At 55.5% G+C, this 17,910-nt stretch overlaps 1 protein-coding gene across 1 annotated transcript in view; it reads left to right on the plus strand.

Annotated features, from left to right (window-relative positions):
• Positions 1–3,683: 3,683 nt before the first annotated feature.
• Positions 3,684–17,910, plus strand: part of EPHB1 (EPH receptor B1) — a 452,216-nt gene continuing 437,989 nt past the window's right edge. Inside the window, exon 1 of the mRNA XM_066245242.1 lies at positions 3,684–3,984. Within this exon, the coding sequence (XP_066101339.1) occupies positions 3,927–3,984 (58 nt within the window). The 5' untranslated portion in view covers positions 3,684–3,926. The remainder of the gene's footprint in view (positions 3,985–17,910) is intronic.

A 17,910-nucleotide genomic window follows, 5' to 3' on the forward strand; every position in this document is an offset into this window, starting at 1 on the left:
ATCCACACTGTCTTCCTCAAACCCTTCTGAGTTGATATATCCATCCCCACCCAATCCTGCTCTCTCCTCTAACCCTGTTTTCTTTTCCTCTACCTTCTTCTCTTCTTGCCTCAGAACCCTTCCTTCAGACAAAACCTGACATAGATGTCCAGTAAAAAAAGCTGCCAGAATGAAGGGGAGGTCAGAGGCCCCACCCCTTGACCATTCCCGTACTCCCCCACCTGGCTGTCCCCTGAGAAGGCCTCAGAACACAGTTTTAAACTCCTAGAGCAAGAACAGTGACTCCCAAGCTTCACCGCATAGCAGAATCAATGGGGGCGGAGACACATAAGCACACTTATGGGCCTACCTTGTCCTTACTGGATTAAAATCCTCAGGGTGAGGCCTGGAGATCAGAAGATGTTAAGTTGGTAATACAAGAATTTGTCTGCACAGGTTGAAAGACCTCGGCGGGTGGTCCTCTGGACCCCTGTATTTCGGTGTCCCGGGGCGCTCCCTGGAGTGATGATTTGTGGCTGGATAATGTCAGTTCTGTCCTCAGCCAGGTCTGAGAAACCACTCAGAATCTCCAGAGATGCAGCATGAGACCGTGGGTGATAGACCAGCTGAGGGACATCAACGCTTCCAGGAGAGAGGGCTTTGGGATAGAAGTAGAGGGCAGGACATTCGATTCATTTCAGTTCAGTTTTGCATGTGAACACCCAGTGCAGAGCAGTCAGAAATCTGGATGCCTCTTCAGAGTGTTTGGTCTTTCTTTAGCAGACAGTGAGAAGCTACTGGCTTTCCATGTGAGGACGGTACTGAATAAACAGTCATTCCTCTCATATCTAACTACCTATGATCGCTCTTTTGCTGTTACCTTGCTTTATTCTCTCGTCCTTCTCTCCACCAGACTCATTGCCCCTTCATCATCACCCTCCACTACACTGTAAGTTCCCTCTGAACAAGGCCTGCGTCCCCGTCCCCACAGCCTGGAGCAGGGCCTGCCTGGCTCAGAGCAGGCACTCAACAAATACTGGTTGGATAAGTGGGTGAGTGCGTGGCCAGCTGGTGCAAGGAGAGGAGGGCCTGGTGTGAATGTAGATGTGGGGATGGCGAGGGGAAAAGCTGGCTGGGCAGGCCAGGCCCAGAGGAAGGCTGGCAGAGTCCGGCTGGGAAGCCAGCTTCCAGGGAGCTTGTGGGTGCCCCGCCAGAGCGGTCAGTCTTTCTTCAGGCAGACAGTGAGGAGCCACTCGCTTTCTGTGCTGGGGAGAGATAGGATCAAGTTTGGCTTCAGAAAGATTAGTTTGGCAGGAGTGCAGAAGGATTAAACAGGGGAGGGGTTGGAGGCTGGGTGACCACTCTGAGACTCTCCAGTTGTCCAGGGGAAGGCCACGTGGGCTGGGACAAGGATAGGCTCATGACTTTGGGACTAAGGCATGGGAAGGAAGATGTGGCAGAAAGAGACTTTGCCCAACATGCCGGTTGGCTCAGCGGTAGAGCGTCGGCCTAGCGTGCGGAGGACCTGGGTTCGATTCCCGGCCAGGGCACACAGGAGAAGCGCCCATTTGCTTCTCCACCCCTCCGCTACGCTTTCCTCTCTGTCTCTCTCTTCCCCTACCGCAGCCAAGGCTCCATTGGAGCAAAGATGGCCGGGGCGCTGGGGATGGCTCTGTGGCCTCTGCCTCAGGCACTAGAGTGGCTCTGGTCACAACATGGCGACGCCCAGGATGGGCAGAGCATCGCCCCCTGGTGGGCAGAGCCTCGCCCCTGGTGGGCGTGCCAGGTGGATCCCGGTCGGGCGCATGCGGGAGTCTGTCTGACTGTCTCTCCCTGTTTCCAGCTTCAGAAAAATGAGAAAAATAAAATAAAATGAAAAGCAGAGTGACAGGGAGGACAACCAGGATTGTGAAAACTGAGGCAAGAACCCAGGAGAACTGATATTAGAGGGTGCTGATGGTCTAGGAGGTCGATGGGTAACTGGGAGTAAAGTGGGTCATTCCCAGGATGGTGGCTCCAGAGATGTCAGCACACAGTTACTGGTGTGGCGGGGCGGATGGCAGCTGGCAGGGTGTTAAGGAGGATGATGAGGGCCTGGAGGCTGATGGGATTTTCCCTTTAGATCAGCGGTTCTCAACCTGTGGGTCGCGACCCCGGCGGGGGTCCAACGACCAAAACACAGGGGTCGCGACCCACAGGTTGAGAACCGCTGCTTTAGATGCTGAGGCAGGGAGGAACGAAGGGCGGCAGCCTGAATCACAGTGGGGGAAGCACAGCAGTGTCAGGATGAGGAGAGTCTGACTGTGACTGAGGGGGAGTGGTCCCAGCAAACGAGACATGAAACACGCAGGGTGGAAAACAGATTTAGCAAAATCCCAAAAGAAGGGTGGAGAGCATGGGGGGTCATCACATCTGCCCACTGTTAGCTCATTAACAAGTCTGGGAAAGGCTTGGTGGGGAAGAGGCAGCTGCCTCCACTGTAGGACAAGACCATCATCAAGCCTGGAGTGGGGGTGATAGGGATAACATAACAACAACATTACAGCCTCAAGATCGGCCCTTGATCTAGAACACTGGCTGTCTCCAGAGACAGGAAAAGAAGGCAGAGCTGTGGGAGCTGGGGCTCTACCTCCAATGCCCTCTCTGTTGCTGCCTTTGCACCTCCTTCCAACCCATGTTCAGGCCTCACCCACAGTAACGATGCCTTCCTCTATGGCCTCACCTTGCAGAAACCTCTTCTGGCCCTATTGCATGCTCCACTTTATAGCGGACTGAGTGCCTACTGGTCTCTCCCACCAAACCAGGCTTCTGGGGTCAGAGCTCTCTATGGATGCTCACAGAATGCATTCAGAAGTAAAACCTAAGGCAACCAGAGCCTTCCGAAGGATGAGAGCAGCATTTGGACAGGAAGCATTCCCAGTTCCTGCACATACTGGAGCAGCAGTGTCCCAACCCAAAGATTTTGTGAACCTTATTCATTCATTCCACGGATACAGTCCATCATTTTCTATGGGCCAGGCATTGTCTAGGGCAGCACTGGGGATTCTGTAGTGAACAAAACAAACACGAATCCCAAGAATGAAGACCCCATTCTAATAAACGGGGACTCATAAAGAACATAATTGATTAGTAAAAACCTCAGCATTAGAAAGTGAAGTGTTATGAACAGCAGGGACAGGGTGTGCCACGGCGTTGCACAAAATAGGGTTTTCAGGGTAAGTCTTGCTCAGAAGGTGAAAGATAAACTTGATTATTTAAAGCTCACCCATATCTGGGCGAGCCATAAAGGCTAAGCCTGCTCCGTCGCCTGACCCGTCGAGGGCTTGAGGAGCTTGGACCGGCCGATGCGGTTCTCCGAGCGTACCACGAGGGGGAGCCCGGACCCCTCCTAGCGCCTTCCTTTCCCAATCTCACAGCCTTGCGAGCAAAAGTTTTTCTTAAACTAACAATGCCTGTGTAAGGAGGTGCTCGCGCCTGATTGGACGGGAGATTTTTGCAGGTTTGATTCCTTGATTGGACAGGAGGTGTTAGGGGTGGGGAGACAGCTGATGGTGGGGGATCCCGCTCCCTCCGTTGTCAGTCTGGCCCGCTCCGTCCTCACGTAGGCTCCGCTGTAGCTCGCATGTGACAGCAGGACGCATACGCACTCTCGCGCTCTCCTCAGCTCGCACTCCCTCGCCCTCTCTTTCACACACGCACGCACACACCCACCTCTCCCATAAACACACACATACACATGCACACCCACACCCACGCGCGCCCCCACCGCCCCACGCGCGCACACTCCCGCCCACGCCCACGCCGCGCTCCGGGGAGTCAGGTCCCAGCGAGAGCGCGAAAGGATACGGAGAAGCCACCCGCGGGGAGCGCAGCGGCGCCCCGGGACGCGGCGCCCTCCCCGCGCGGCCGCCTGGGCTCGGGCTCGGCCTGGGGGCCGCCGGCTGGCGATGGCCCTGGATTGCCTGCTGCTGCTCTTCCTGGCATCCGCAGTGGCCGCGATGGAAGGTAACGTACCCTCCGCGGAGCAAGTTGACTGTTGGCGGCTGTGTTCCGGGGCTTCTCTGGCAGCTTCGGGTCGCTCGCATCCCGCTACCAGAGGGCAAGGCTGTTCCGAGCCTTGGTGGCGGCGGAGCATGGGGCTGGGGCGGCACCCACGGCGCTTCCCCGGCTGGGTTTTGGAGCTCCTTGGCTCCCGCGCCTGGCGCTCCCTGGCAGCCACGGTCTCCCGCAGCCTGGCTAGGAGATCGCGGAGTCCGCTGCATTGCGGACTCCCTAGCTCCGGGCAGAGCTGGGCGTTGGGAAGAAGAGGCTACTTGGACCACCCGGCCCCTGGAGTGCGGGCGTGTGTCCGTTCCGTTCCTCTCCCGGCAGGGATGCGCTTAGGCGGCCGCGGGTACCTCTCGGCATCCTCAGTTCGGCGTCCGCCGGCTCCAGGACTCTGGGCTCGGCCGGCTAGCGCTGCCCCGCTACCCCGAAAGTGTCCGCCGAAGGAGAGAGGCTGAGTTCACCGGCCGTACCCTCGGGGACAGCCTGGTGGTCCGAGAGCCTGCCGGGCTTCATCTTTCTCGGGTCAGTCTGGGCGAGGAGGACACCCTTGTCGCCTCTTGAGCCTGGGAACCGGGGTGGGTGGTCGATCCTGCCGAAACTCGCCCAACGTTCCTTCCACCCCGGAGAGGGGACTCGGCGGCCAGGAACCGGCGGGCAGCGACACTCTCCCTGCCACTTCAGCCTGGGCTGTGCCCCGAGTTCTGGAGGAAAGCGCGCTCCGCTCCGCTCCGCCGGCACCTCGCGGGGTGCAGCCGGAGCGTCGCGCTGAGCCGCGCCTGCGAATCCTCGTGGGAAATCCCTGCCCCGCTCCCAGCCCCCGCCCCTTCCTCCTCCCCTTCCTCGAAGCAGAGCGGCCGCCGCGACCCCTTAGCAGCCCCTTCCTGGGAGCGCAGCGCGGTCTCAGCGCGGAGCTGAGTTGCCGGGGTGGAAGCAACTCTTAGGCGCGAGGCGCCGCCGGAACCCCGCGAACAGCCGTACTTCCCGGTGGCGGCCGCGGAGTGGAACTGCGCGGGGACGCGGCACCCGCATCGAAGGGGCGCAGCTCCTGGCGCTTGCGCCGCCTTGCAAGTTGGGAAGACAGTTCGGCTGGGCGGCAGGGTTTCCCAGCCGAACTGCTACTGGTTGCCCAGTAGACCCTGCGCCCCTCGTCCCCCGACAAAAAATAAAATAAAATAAATAAAATAAAAAAGCCTACCGTGGTTCGGTGATTCTGACCCCTCCAGAAAGCGCTGCCCTCATCGAAGCGCAGGCCAGTATTCGGGGACCCACGGCGGGGCTACGATCCCTCAGCCTTTTATTGTAGTCCACCATAGCCATCACTTTCCTAGTGGTGGTGGCGCGGGGGGTGCGGCGATTAATGCCTAGAAAGCTCGCACTTGCTTTTCTTTTCGAAGGTAGCTTTCCACACTGCCCTTCCGAGCTGCGGGTCTGTGCGGAGGGGGTCGCTTTGGGGCCGGGAAGGGACTGGAGCGGTGTGGAACATGTGGAGCAGAGACGCTTGGATTTGACTTATTGGGGGCCAGTGCCGTAGCAGTGGAAATGGGACAAGCAAGACAGTGTACACTTCCAAATGGGTCAGGACAGCCTGGGGCAGCGAGCGTTTGTAACGGGCGAAGCCAGTCGGAACTTTATAGCGCGGAGGTCGCGTCCAGCCTGCCTCTCTCCTCGCCTCTCAGAGGATCAGGGACTGGGCCTCTGACAGCAGATAGGTGCCCACTTTGGGAGCTTGGTCCTGGCATTGAGTCTCCATCGATGAGAGAGGGCACGTGCCTGCGAACGATATTGTTTGGGGAGCAAATTTGTGGGAACACATCAGGTGTCTGGCAGTGTGTGGGTTCCTCTTTAGCTCCCTCTTCTTGGGTAGTCAGAGCTTTCTGTGTGCTCTGCAGGCTGGAGCTGCGTGTGAGAGTGTGCCATTGTGCCTGCCTAGCCCCGGACACAGGCCCTGTCACCCAGACCGTCTGGAGCAGCCCTTGCTGTGGGGCTGCGGTCCTTCTCTTGGAGCAGCCCACAAACTTTGCTAGCAGCCTGGCAAGGAGGAGCCTCTCTGGGCTGAAAACCTCTCCAGTAAGGGTTAAAAGAAACACCACATTCAGCAGAATATTAAAGCAGCCCCGTGGTCCCTGCCCAGTGCACAGGGATAGTACACACCATTCACTCCTTCCTCTCCTCAGATGAACACAGGCAGGTTCATTTTCTACGGGCCTCACACAGGGCCGCCTTCCCGCCTGCCCGGCTGGGCTGGGGCCAGCGTCATTCCATTTGTGATGAGTGAGGAATAATTATCAGAAAAGTGGATCAATGAGCTGCTTACACCGACAGCTGATCCCTTCTAAACTCTGCTGTGGCCAGGGGGGCCCTCTCCTTGCTGGTTCAGCCAATTATATGTCTGTCTTCTTTCTCCTGGGGGTCTCTGGTGGAATTTCAGTGGGGCCTTGTCACCCAGAGCAAGCAGCTTGAAGACCATCCAGGTCCTCAGCCCAGGCCAGGGCAGGGACAAAGGGACAGCAACAGCCATGGGACCAGATGCAAAGAGGTGGCAGAAGCAGGCAGGGCCCTATGAGACCACCCTGCCCCCACCTAGGTGCAAGGAGGGAAGGCCAGGGCTAGTTGACCAGCGTGTGGGAAACTCCCACGGAAAGAGAGTCACCTCTTTCAGCCCCTTTCCCATTTCCAGCTGATGGTGTGGCTCTGCGGTGTTGGGAGAGAGATGGCACTGCAGGAAAAAGGCTCTCTGGAGGATTGTTAAGTCTGTTTTCAGAAGAGAGCAGGGCAGACTGTGGAGGCAGGGATGCTGACATCCCCTGGCCACAGAGCCAGGCCTCCCTCCTCAACCTCCGGACAAATAACTGTCTCTTCAAGCCCTTGTCTTTTCACACTAAGTGCCTGTTGAGAATGGGCTGCTGATATCTAGGGAGGGAAGGCAACCGCCTACATTGTCTGAGATGTCCTTCAGGATAGGGTTGGGGGACCTGGGCTTCTCTCAAGGTGCTTGAGGGGCTTCTGCAGCAGACACTCCTTTCTCAGAGGGAGCTTCGCCGGACCAAGCACGTTGGCCCTTCTGGGAGGCAGCAATCTGGAATCATTGATTACTAATGCTAATAGCATTCTCCCAGCCCTACCCTCTGTGTCCATGAATGATCATAGACCTGCAGGTGGCCTCAGTGTTTGGACACTGGCTGATCAGAATACTCCCAGGAGATCTGCTCCTTGGTGTGGTCTAGAATGAAGTCCTGGTCTTGGCACCCTTGAATGTGCACACGTGTTTGATTTGGTGGTAAGTTTCTTAGGGCTTGGGAAATAGTGGGTTCTCGGTAGGAATTGACGACCTATGAATACATGCCTGAGTTACTGTCTTTTTTTGTGGCATGCCCCACCTTGAAATGCAGGGGCACTGAATTCCATTGTACATAGTTCAGTCTCCATTACATCATGGTGAGAAGCCCTCAACCTCAGCTGATGTGTCTATAACAGGCCACCAGGCCAGCCAGTCATTGGTTGTTTCTGCATTTTTCTGTTAATATTTGTTTGCTGACTGTGTGTCTATTTTGGGTGTCCATGAGCGTGCCTGAACCTACAAGCAGTAGCAGGCGCCAAAGTTTAAAAAAAAATGCCTGGGAGAGAAAAGTGAATTTGAGAAAATCCTATCCATTATTTGATTTTATTTTCTGTGTATCGTGAAAAGGTCGCTATTACTCAGGGCCCCCTCCAGCCAGTGGCATGCTGGTGAGCTATGGCCACACTGCCCTGGGCAATTGCTTGAGAAAGGTCTTGGCAATGTAAACCACTGGAGAGGTCTGGACCCAGCCCCAGCCTGAGCCTTCTGGGTTGGCAGATCAGAGCTGCCAGGAGCTGGCGATGCCCAGGAGCAGAGGGAGGACCTGCTGGGCCACACAGAATCCTGCCCCAGCCCCTCCTGCTTTCTGTCGACCTGTGCAGACCCAGATTGAGATCTTAGCACCCCTTCCTTTGTCCCTCACCAGGGTGGGTCCTAATGACCAACATGTGCTTTGGGAAAAGCTGATGAGGCAGAGGCATGGTATGGCACCTTTTCCCATTCCATCCATCCAGAAATAACGAACTGTACCAAAGAGGAAGGGTCCCAGGGAATGCATGACAACACCATAACCCCTTCCTCTGGAGCTAGTGTGTGGCCCCGCCCATTTACTGGAAACTACTGAGCCTGTAGTTGGTTGACTGAATTTCATGAACTCGGGGCAGTGGAAGGAGTTGCAGGAGCAGGACTGGGATCTGGCCGTGAGGATGGACTGGAAGCAGCTGATGTGGAGACAGATTGCTGGATCATGAAGCCAAAGCATTCCGCCTCTGGCTCCGTCTCCCAATTCCATCACTTGAGAGAATCACCAGCGCGCCTGGCCACACTGTCTGTGCACAGAGGGTCATGATGCTCACGTATTCCAACCTTAGTAGTTGGACAAGTAATATACATTATGAGGATATGCCTGTACTAGTTCTTTTTAAAGATGCGATTGAAGTCCAATATACGTTCACATGATGAAATAAAAAAAAATCAACAGCTAATCCCTATGAGTTCTTAGTAACACTAGGGTCAGGAGCATAGTATTTTTTTTTTTTTGTATTTTTCTGAAGCTGGAAACGGGGAGAGACAGTCAGACAGACTCCTGCATGCGCCCGACCGGGATCCACCCGGCACGCCCACCAGGGGCGACGCTCTGCCCACCAGGGGCGAAGCTCTGCCCACCAGGGGGCGATGCTCTGCCCCTCCGGGGGGCGTCGCTCTGCCGCAACCAGAGCCACTCTAGTGCCTGGGGCAGAGGCCAAGGAGCCATCCCCAGCGCCCCGGCCATCTTTGCTCCAATGGAGCCTCGGCTGCGGGAGGGGAAGAGAGAGACAGAGAGGAAGGAGGTGGGGTGGAGAAGCAAATGGGTGCTTCTCCTATGTGCCCTGGCCGGGAATCGAACCCGGGTCCCCCACACGCCAGGCTGACGCTCTACCGCTGAGCTAACTGGCCAGGGCCAGGAGCATAGTATTTTTATTTTTATTTTTAGCACGGGCAAAGTGGAGGGGCCATTTTGAAAGGCAGAAGGGGGGAACACCACCTCAGGCAGTGGTGCTCAGGCATCAGGAAGCCTGTATGTCACTTAGGCAATTTGCTACAGACTTGAGCTCTAACCCCAAGGTTCAGCAGATCTGAACGGACCCTGAAAATGTGGATTTGGGCTTCCCAGAAGATTTTGATGTAGATGCTTCCTTGAAAACATTGCCCAAGGGAATTATTCCAAACTAGGCTGCAGTCAGAAACCCGGGGCAGGTCTTGCTTGGCCAGCTTTGCATTTACTGAGTCAGACTTGCCTGATTACCTGCCTTTTCAATGAAGGGCCCCAATGATTCAGGTGCAGGCAGCCTGGCACCATTTTTTTTGGGGAGGGAACTGATAATAGTCAACACAACACTAGCCGCTGGTCTAGGTATTTTATATAAATTAATTCACTTCGTCCTTACAATCCTATAGGGTAGGTGTTGTTATTATCAACTCTCTTCTCCTAGTTTTCAGATGAGACGACTGAGATAGAGGAGTTAAGTGGTTTGATGAGGTCACATAGCTAGTAAGTAGCCTGCATTTGAATGAGCCTAGGCAGTCAGGTTCTGGAGTCCGTATTCTTGACTACTCCACCCCACTGTGCCACTTTTGCCAGCTCTGCACAAAGAGCGGTTCAGACCAGCCTGAGTCCACAGGAGGTACCGGTTCTGATGCTAGCTCAGCCGCTGGCCTCTGGTCCTCCATTGTTTACTGGGAGCGCCTACATTTCCATGGTCTCGGAAGAAGAGATGAGAGGAATGTTCATATAATACAACACCTGAGCTCAGGCATCAGTGTCCTGCTCTCCTCCTGCCCCTTCCTCCCACCTCCTGTGCTTACTGTCACCCTCTGCACATGCAGACACAGGGCGGGGGCCCTGCACCGCAGCGTGCCTTCCAATAAGGAACGCAGTAGAAGGACCGGGAGCATCTTTGCTCTGGCCAGCTCTCCCAAGGAAGAAATGATCCCAGACAAGTGTCCCCAACGGTGATGTGCCTGAGGGCCCTGTGCATTCCGGAGGCAGTGGAGGGTGTACACGGCACCCTTCCTGTCCCCACTTGACTGTCTAGAGCACATCCTTGCACCTGTCCCTAGGAGTAGGCTTCCTTGGAGGAGCTTACTTTATGTCCCCCTCTTCTGCAGTCGCTTTTCAAGCAACCCGAATATTTCTATCAGATCTCCACGTCTCCAAAGGTGGTGGAGACACAGAGCGTTGATGCTTGCCCTTCCGAGGAAATTGCTATTATAATACAGTAATGCCCTGGGAGAGATTTCATATTTAACAGCAAAATATTGCGGATAAATCCCGCAGCTCTTCCCGGGGATTCCATTTCAGTTGTAGTGATAGTCGAGTCCCTGTGGTCAGTGTTTGGCTGTGCTTAGAGAGGGGGCATTGAGTGGCCAAGTCTCCCAGAGACCCCTGATACCTGATGTCTGAGCCACTTCGCTGGCTTTTGTTGGTCACTCCGGGGGTTAGAGAGATGGGAACACGTTTTCTTGGGAGGCCTGTGCGGTGTGTTGGTTTTTCTTAGCTAATGGATAATTTTGTTTTCTATCTGACTGAAGACACAGGAGGTAAGCAGGTGCACAGTTAGTTCTCTCCCTTTCTCCCTCTCTGTGACTGTCTTCTTATTGTCCAATCAGACTGGAGGAGGGCTCATTTTGGTGGAGAGGGCAGCAGGGGCTTGTGTGGGGGCACCCGCAGGGTAGGAAGAGTGGGGGCTTCACAGTAATTGATAAAACAAAATCTGGGACAAGGTCATCTCCTGGCTAATTGGGGGGACATGGTCCCCATAGCCTTGTGGGGGCTTGGCAGGGCAGCTCAGGCCCCAGTTTTGAGGCATCAGAGATAAGTGATGGTGAGGTTGGATGGCACGAAGAGACTTAATCTGGTGCCCTCCTTGAAGAGACCCTGCCTTAGGGTTCGCCTGCTGGGCAGCAGCAGACCCAGGACTGGGTAGGTGGCACAGGCAGCCAGGGTGCCCGCTGGTCCCATGTAAAATGGTCTTACAGACCCTGCACAGTGCAACCGGCTTTTAAGTTTGCTTCCAACTATATGAGTGAGAAAAATGTATCTTATTCACCAGCTCACTCACCTCCCAGCAAACACACAATGGTACTCAGCTCTGGGGGAAGATGCCCCGGAGCTGAAGATGGGGGTGGCATCCTCACTTCACTATAATGACCCTGCTGACAACGGGGGCTTCAGCAATCCGTTTGCGAAAGGGGCAGAAAGGTGATGCAGAAGGTGGCCCTGCTTCCTGCTGTCACTAGTAGGGACGGGCCTCCAGGTCAGGAGCAATCCCAGACAACACCAGGTCAGGAGCAATCCCAGACAACACCGTTCGCAGCTGCGTCAGGAGGTGCTCTGTCTCCTCACGGAAGGTTGCCCCGGAGTTCTCTGTAGCAGAACTGCGCCAACGTGGAGACAAACGTACAGGAAATTTCCTGAGAATTACCAGGACTCATTTCTGCCTGCAGATCGCACCTGGGGCTCTGAGTTCCTCCTCTCTCCTCTCCAGCTTCCTGGCAGCGTGTGATAAAATGACTGATTTGAATTTAACCGCCTTGCCCTGCCTCTCCATGCCCCGGGTGGAGGTGATAATGAGCAGAGAAATGGGCAGAGGCAGGTGGCCAGTAGGGGCAGGGACAAGTGAGGGAGCGGAGGCCCCACAGCTGTAGCCTGGCAGTGGCTTCTGAGGTCTCTGAGACTGCTTCTGGGATTGCTTGAGCTCCAGGGCACAGACCAGGGACAGGCTCCTCCTGCCCTTGGCCCTGACATGTTGGGAAGAGAATTGGAGACAGTTTTAGGGAAGGGAAGGAACTCTATAAATCCTATAGCCTGGCTAAGCTCTCATCTGCCCGCTGAGTATTTACCATATGATGGTTCCTTTATATCTTTCGATCCCTTTACCTTTAATATCCAAGCATTCATTCCCTCATTTTGCAGGTGAGGAAGCTGAGACTTTAAGCATTTAAGTTATTGATACAAGAGCTAGGTTCAAACTGAGGTTTTGACAAGTTGGACAGTGCCCCAGGTCTCTGCCTGCCAGTTCAGCACTTTTCTATTTAACACTGCTTATTTGTGAAGTAAATCAGGAGCACCTATTAAGCACCAGCTGTTTGCCAGATGCTGTCAAAGGTACCTGACACTCCTGCTCTGGTCTGCTCTCTGGGGTCCCTATAGCCAGGCCCCTAGGCCCCCCAGGTTCTCCCCCAGGAACCCCAGGTTCTCCCCAAGGTTCTCCCCCAGGTCCCCAGGTTCTCCTAGGCCCCCCAGGCCCCCCAGGTTCTCCTAGGCCCCCAGGTTCTCCTAGGCCCCCCAGGCCCCCCAGGTTCTCCTAGGCCCCCCAGGCCCCCCAGGTTCTCCTAGGCCCCCCAGGTTCTCCCCCAGGAACCCCAGGTTCTCCCCAAGGTTCTCCCCCAGGCCCCCAGGTTCTCCTAGGCCCCCCAGGCCCCCCAGGTTCTCCTAGGCCCCCCAGGTTCTCCTAGACCCCCCAGGCCCCCCAGGTTCTCCCCCAGGAACCCCAGGTTCTCCCCAAGGTTCTCCCCCAGGTCCCCAGGTTCTCCTAGGCCCCCCAGGTTCTCCCCAAGGTTCTCCCCCAGGCCGCCCAGGTTCTCCTAGGCCCCCCAGGCCCCCCAGGTTCTCCCCAAGGTTCTCCCCCAGGCCGCCCAGGTTCTCCTAGGCCCCCAGGCCCCCCAGGTTCTCCTAGGCCTCCCAGGCCCCCGAGGTTCTCCCCCAGGTTCTCCTAGGCCCCCCAGGCCCCCCAGGTTCTCCCCCAGGTTCTCCTAGGCCCCCCAGGCCCCCCAGGTTCTCCCCCAGGTTCTCCTAGGCCCCCCAGGCCCCCCAGGTTCTCCCCCAGGTTCTCCTAGGCCCCCCCAGGCCCCCCAGGTTCTCCTAGGTCCCCCAGGCCCCCCAGGTTCTCCTAGGCCCCCCAGACCCCCAGGTTCTCCTAGGCCCCCCAGGTTCTCCCCCAGGTTCTCCTAGGCCCCCCAGGCCCCCCAGGTTTTCCTAGGCCCCCCAGGATCCCCCAGGCCCCCCAGGAACCCCAGGCTCTCCTAGGCCCCCCAGACCACCCAGGATCCCTAGGTTCCCCCAGAACCCCCTAAGCTTTCCCAGGCTCCCCCAGGCTCTCTCAGGCCCCTTAAGATCCATCAGGCCCCCCAGGACTCCCCAGACCCCCCCAGACTCTCTCAGGCTCCCAAGACTCCCTCAAACTCCCCCAGGCCCCCCAGGTCCCCCAGGTCCTCAGGCTCCCCCAAGCTTTCCCAGGCCCCCCAGACTCCCTCAAACTCTCCCAGGCTCTTCAGGCACCATCAGAGCCTCCCCAGGCTCCCCAGGCCCCCCAGACTCCCTCAAACTCTCCCAGGCTCCTCAGGCACCATCAGAGCCTCCCCAGGCCCCCCAGGTCCTCAGGTTCCCCCAAGCTTTCCCAGGCCCCCCAGGCTCCCTCAAACTCTCCCAGACTCCTCAGGCACCATCAGAGCCTCCCCAGGGTCCCCCAGGGTCTCCCAGGCTCCCCAGAATCCCCCAAGCTCTTGAAGGATCTTCAAACCATCCCCCACCTGAGCCTGCAGCTGGAAGAAAAAATTTTTCCTTCTTGGTTGCCTTTTCCTGTATGCATGTGGCCTTTGCCATGTTTCCCCACCAGTCAGACCCCCGCTGTAGTCATAATTGGTTTTATTTCTGCCGCATGTCCATCTGGCTCTTGTCTTTGATGAGCTGTGTTGCTTAGATGGTTGCAGTTTGGCATCTGTGCCTGGCGCCTAGTGGCGGACGTGTGCAGGGAGCAGGGCTGCTGGGGGTCTCCTGGGGCTCCCTCCGCAGGTCCACTTTCCAGAGGAAGGGCCAACTGCAGGTGTCCACCTTTTGGGACCCCCCTGGCTTCAGCGCTGTGGACCCTGCCCTGCCTGGGCCCTGGCTGCTTCATGAGCTCTGGCTGCTTCCACCTATCCGGCCAGAGACAGATGTCATGACATCAGAAGAGGACACTGGGGTTTGGCATCAGCTTTGAGTGTGGAAGGACATGTGGGAGGAGGGGGAAGAGAGACCCCTCAGCATCCTAGTTCCACTGGACAGTGGCCAGTCCCTTGGAAGCTGTGCGAATGGCAGGGGCTGAACAGGAGGGCCGGGGGTCATTGCAGGCAGCTCCATCGACAGCGGTCGCAGAGGGGAGGCCTTATCTGTGAGAGGCAGCTGGGGCCTGCAGCTAATTGTTCTGTTGTTTTCCTCTCGCTGTTTTCCCAGCATGTCGAGGTGGGATCTTTACCCCTCGCTGTTTTCCCAGCACATCGAGGTAGGACCTTTGCCCCTGGCTTTCTCATTGATGCTGAGGCTGGAGCTGGGTAGTGAACTGGAGAGAGGCAGAGATAGGAGAGGAGCTCACCGGGGCCTGATGGGAAGGGAGCCCGTCTAGGGATGCTCTTGGCCCCTTTGACAATGCATCCAGATGGTCTAAGTGGTGGAGCACAGGCTGGAAACTTTGGAGCAAGGAAGAGGGTCTCAGGATCATCAGAAAATCCACTGCGTTTTGGACTGATGCCCCGGGGCTGTGCCGAGCACTGGTCAGACTGTACACTGGGTGTCAGACTACACGTTGGCATTTGGGTCTACCCAGTCACTACACGTGGGAATCTCTTCCAGCACCTGCAGGACTGAGGCAAGACCCTTCACAGTCCGGGTTCTCCTCTCCTCCCTGCCCCTGCCGGCTCAGGTGCACACACCATACAGGTCCACCTATCCCGGCATCTCCTTTCTGTGTTCTGATTTCACCGCTGCCAACGGCCTCTGGGTCTGCACCTCTTTGTCTTTCCTGTGCTGAGTTTTTCACTGACTTTTTTTTGGCTAACCCTAGAACTTTCTTTAGAATTCACCACAGTGTTCTCCTCCTGAAAGCCTTCCGCTGAGCCCCAGGCTCGATGAGCTCCCCCACAGGCCCCCAGCACAGCCGCCTCTGCCTTCTGCCTTCTGCCATGGGAGCACATTCCCCACTGGTCTGGAGTTGTGTGTTGATTTCATTCAGTGCCACACAGCTCTGAGAGCTGCTGCAGGGTGGGCTCTGTCTTAATTGTCCTGGTATCCCCAGCATGTGGCACATGGTGGCATCAATAACTGTGTGTTGTATTAATGAATAAAAAGAAAGAAAAGATCAACTGAACACTTGAAAAACCTGAACTCATGTGCCACGTGGTGGTTTAAAACGCGTCTGCAAATTTTTTGATATTCTTCTTGTCAGAACATGAAGTCTAATTCCTCTGCCCTTAAACATGGGCTGACGGTCTACCTCATTCTGCTGAACAGAATGTGGCAGAAGGGATCCTGCTTTACTTCGGAGGTGAGGTCATAGAGGCTGCTCCAACTTCTGCTTGGCTCGCTCTCTGCTGGGATGCTTGCCTTTGCGACCCAGCCACCATATTGAGAGGAAGCCCAAGTGACATGAAGAGACCATGTGTAGAAGGCCACCTCAAATCACAGCCCACAGCTCGCACCAAGGGCCAGCATCTGAGTGAGCGAGTCTTCAGTTGGTTGCAGCCCCTGTCCTTCGGCCGCCCCTCCTGACTATAAGCAGGAGGAGACAGGCTTTCCTCACTGAGCCCCATCTCAATGGAAGATTCATGAACACAGCAAATGTTGTCTTTGTTTAAAACTATTAAGTTTTGGGTTGGTCTGTTATGCAACAATTAATAACTGAAAGATCCTAGAGTTAGTAATAGAAAAGGGGTCTGGAGAAGACCAGAGAGTACTTAATGGGAGGGGGGAGGAGATGTAGTATCTCATTTATTTAACATTTAACAAATATTTGTTAAGCTCCTACTATGTGCCTGGCATTGCAAACAAAACAAGAAATGTTCCAGCACTAGGGAGCATCCTAGTGTGGAGGGAGTGCATTCATAAAAAAAAGGGGGGGGGGAGAATATGATTTCAAGAAGCTGCTGTAAAGGGAGTAAAGAGGGTGATGTGGTTGAAAGTGATGGTGCAGGCTTGGGCAACTTAAAGTGGGGGAGGGAGATGGGGGAAGGAATGCCCCTGTGTGTGACCACTTGAAGGGTGGCCTTACCAAGCAGCCCAACTTTATTCTGCATGGGAGATGGATATTGGTTTGGTTATGAACTTCTTTTCAGCCAAGCTGATCCAAGATGGAAAAAGCTACCTTGAGGGATAATACAGTCCCATCTTAGGTGTCCAAGTGAGAGCTGAGCCACCCCCAGACTTGAGAGCCCCAAATCTACAAGGGCTAAAGGCAGAGTGGGAGCAGAGAGACAGAACTGACAGCTTTGCTTAGAAGCCATCCATTTCCTGAATACACCTATAGAATACAGTTACTGAGCATCTGCATGAGAAACGTACTTGAAACTGAAAACATAAAGGTAAGGAAGACACAGCCTTTCCTTCAAGCAGCTTACCTATTAACAGACTGGTGGGGGAGACAGAGCTATGCAAACTACAAGCTGTAACAGGACGTTATGTGATGGAGTCTGATAGTCTGATAGCTGTGGCCTTGCAGTTACACGAGTGTGTGTGTGTGTGTGTGTGTGTGTGTGTGTGTGTGAGAGAGAGAGAGAGAGAGAGAGAGATATGAGCAGAGACACAGGGTGAAACTCCATGGAGGATGAGTAGAACCTTGTCAGATAGGGATAGCGGTAGGAATGAAAGAAAAATGAAGACTGATAGTATTCTTCTCTCTGTGTTATGAAGGTAGACATCCAGCCCTCTCCATCAAAGGCTGTGCCTGTTTTATTAGCCGTATCTTTGGTTGAAGAGATAGCTGTTGAACTCAAGTGGGAGGAAAAGCAAAGAGTAGGGTGGTTACTGGCACTTGTTATTGCTGGGCAGTCTGGGACTTAAGTTATGATAATATCTGGGGACATAGTGCTATCTCAGGACTCAGGTCCTTTGTTTCATTTCTTAGCTCTGTGTCTGTGTCAGCTGAGGTGGGAGCAGAAAACAGATGGCACTGTCACAGGGTTAACCGAGGGGAGTTTAATGAAGAGACTCTTTTTTTTTTGCATTTTTCTGAAGCTGGAAACAGGGAGAGACAGTCAGACAGACTCCTGCATGCGCCCGACCAGGATCCACCCGGCACGCCCACCATGGGGCGATGCTCTGCCCACCAGGGGGCGGTGCTCTGCCCATCCTGGGCGTCGCCATGTTGCGACCAGAGCCACTCTAGCGCCTGAGGCAGAGGCCACAGAGCCATCCCCAGCGCCCGGGCCATTTTTGCTCCAATGGAGCCTTGGCTGCGGAAGGGGAAGAGAGAGACAGAGAGGAAGGTGCGGCGGAGGGGTGGAGAAGCAAATGGGTGCTTCTCCTGTGTGCCCTGGCCGGGAATCGAACCCGGGTCCTCCGCACGCTAGGCTGACGCTCTACCGCTGAGCCAACCGGCCAGGGCAATGAAGAGACTCTTTACAGAGATATTATGAACGGGGTTAAGGGAACCAGTGAGGGTGGGGATGCACCCAGGGAAGCCCTGACTCCCCAAAGCCAGAAGGGATCCTGGAGGGAATGGTGCCATTAGGACCAGTCAGGAGCTGTAGGAGGGAGAGGGCCCCCTGGTGGGAGCTGTGGACATGGATAGAGGAATGCAGCTGCTACCCAAGCCACACCTGGCTGGGGAGGGGGATTGTGTTCCCTCAACTCTTTCTCCTCCACTTTCTCACCTCCCACCAGCACCTTCTGTTTGATGAACTCAACAAGAAAGCAGAGAACCTGGTAGCCTAGTTCATAGAGGTCAGTCTCTCGAGGTACAGAAGAGGGCAAAGAGAATAGATCTGGAGGGACAGTGGAGACTAATCAGCACAGAGTGATTTATGTTGACTTCGTC

The sequence above is a fragment of the Saccopteryx bilineata genome, chromosome 10 (genome assembly GCF_036850765.1).
Source record: "Saccopteryx bilineata isolate mSacBil1 chromosome 10, mSacBil1_pri_phased_curated, whole genome shotgun sequence".
Lineage (NCBI taxonomy): Eukaryota > Metazoa > Chordata > Mammalia > Chiroptera > Emballonuridae > Saccopteryx > Saccopteryx bilineata.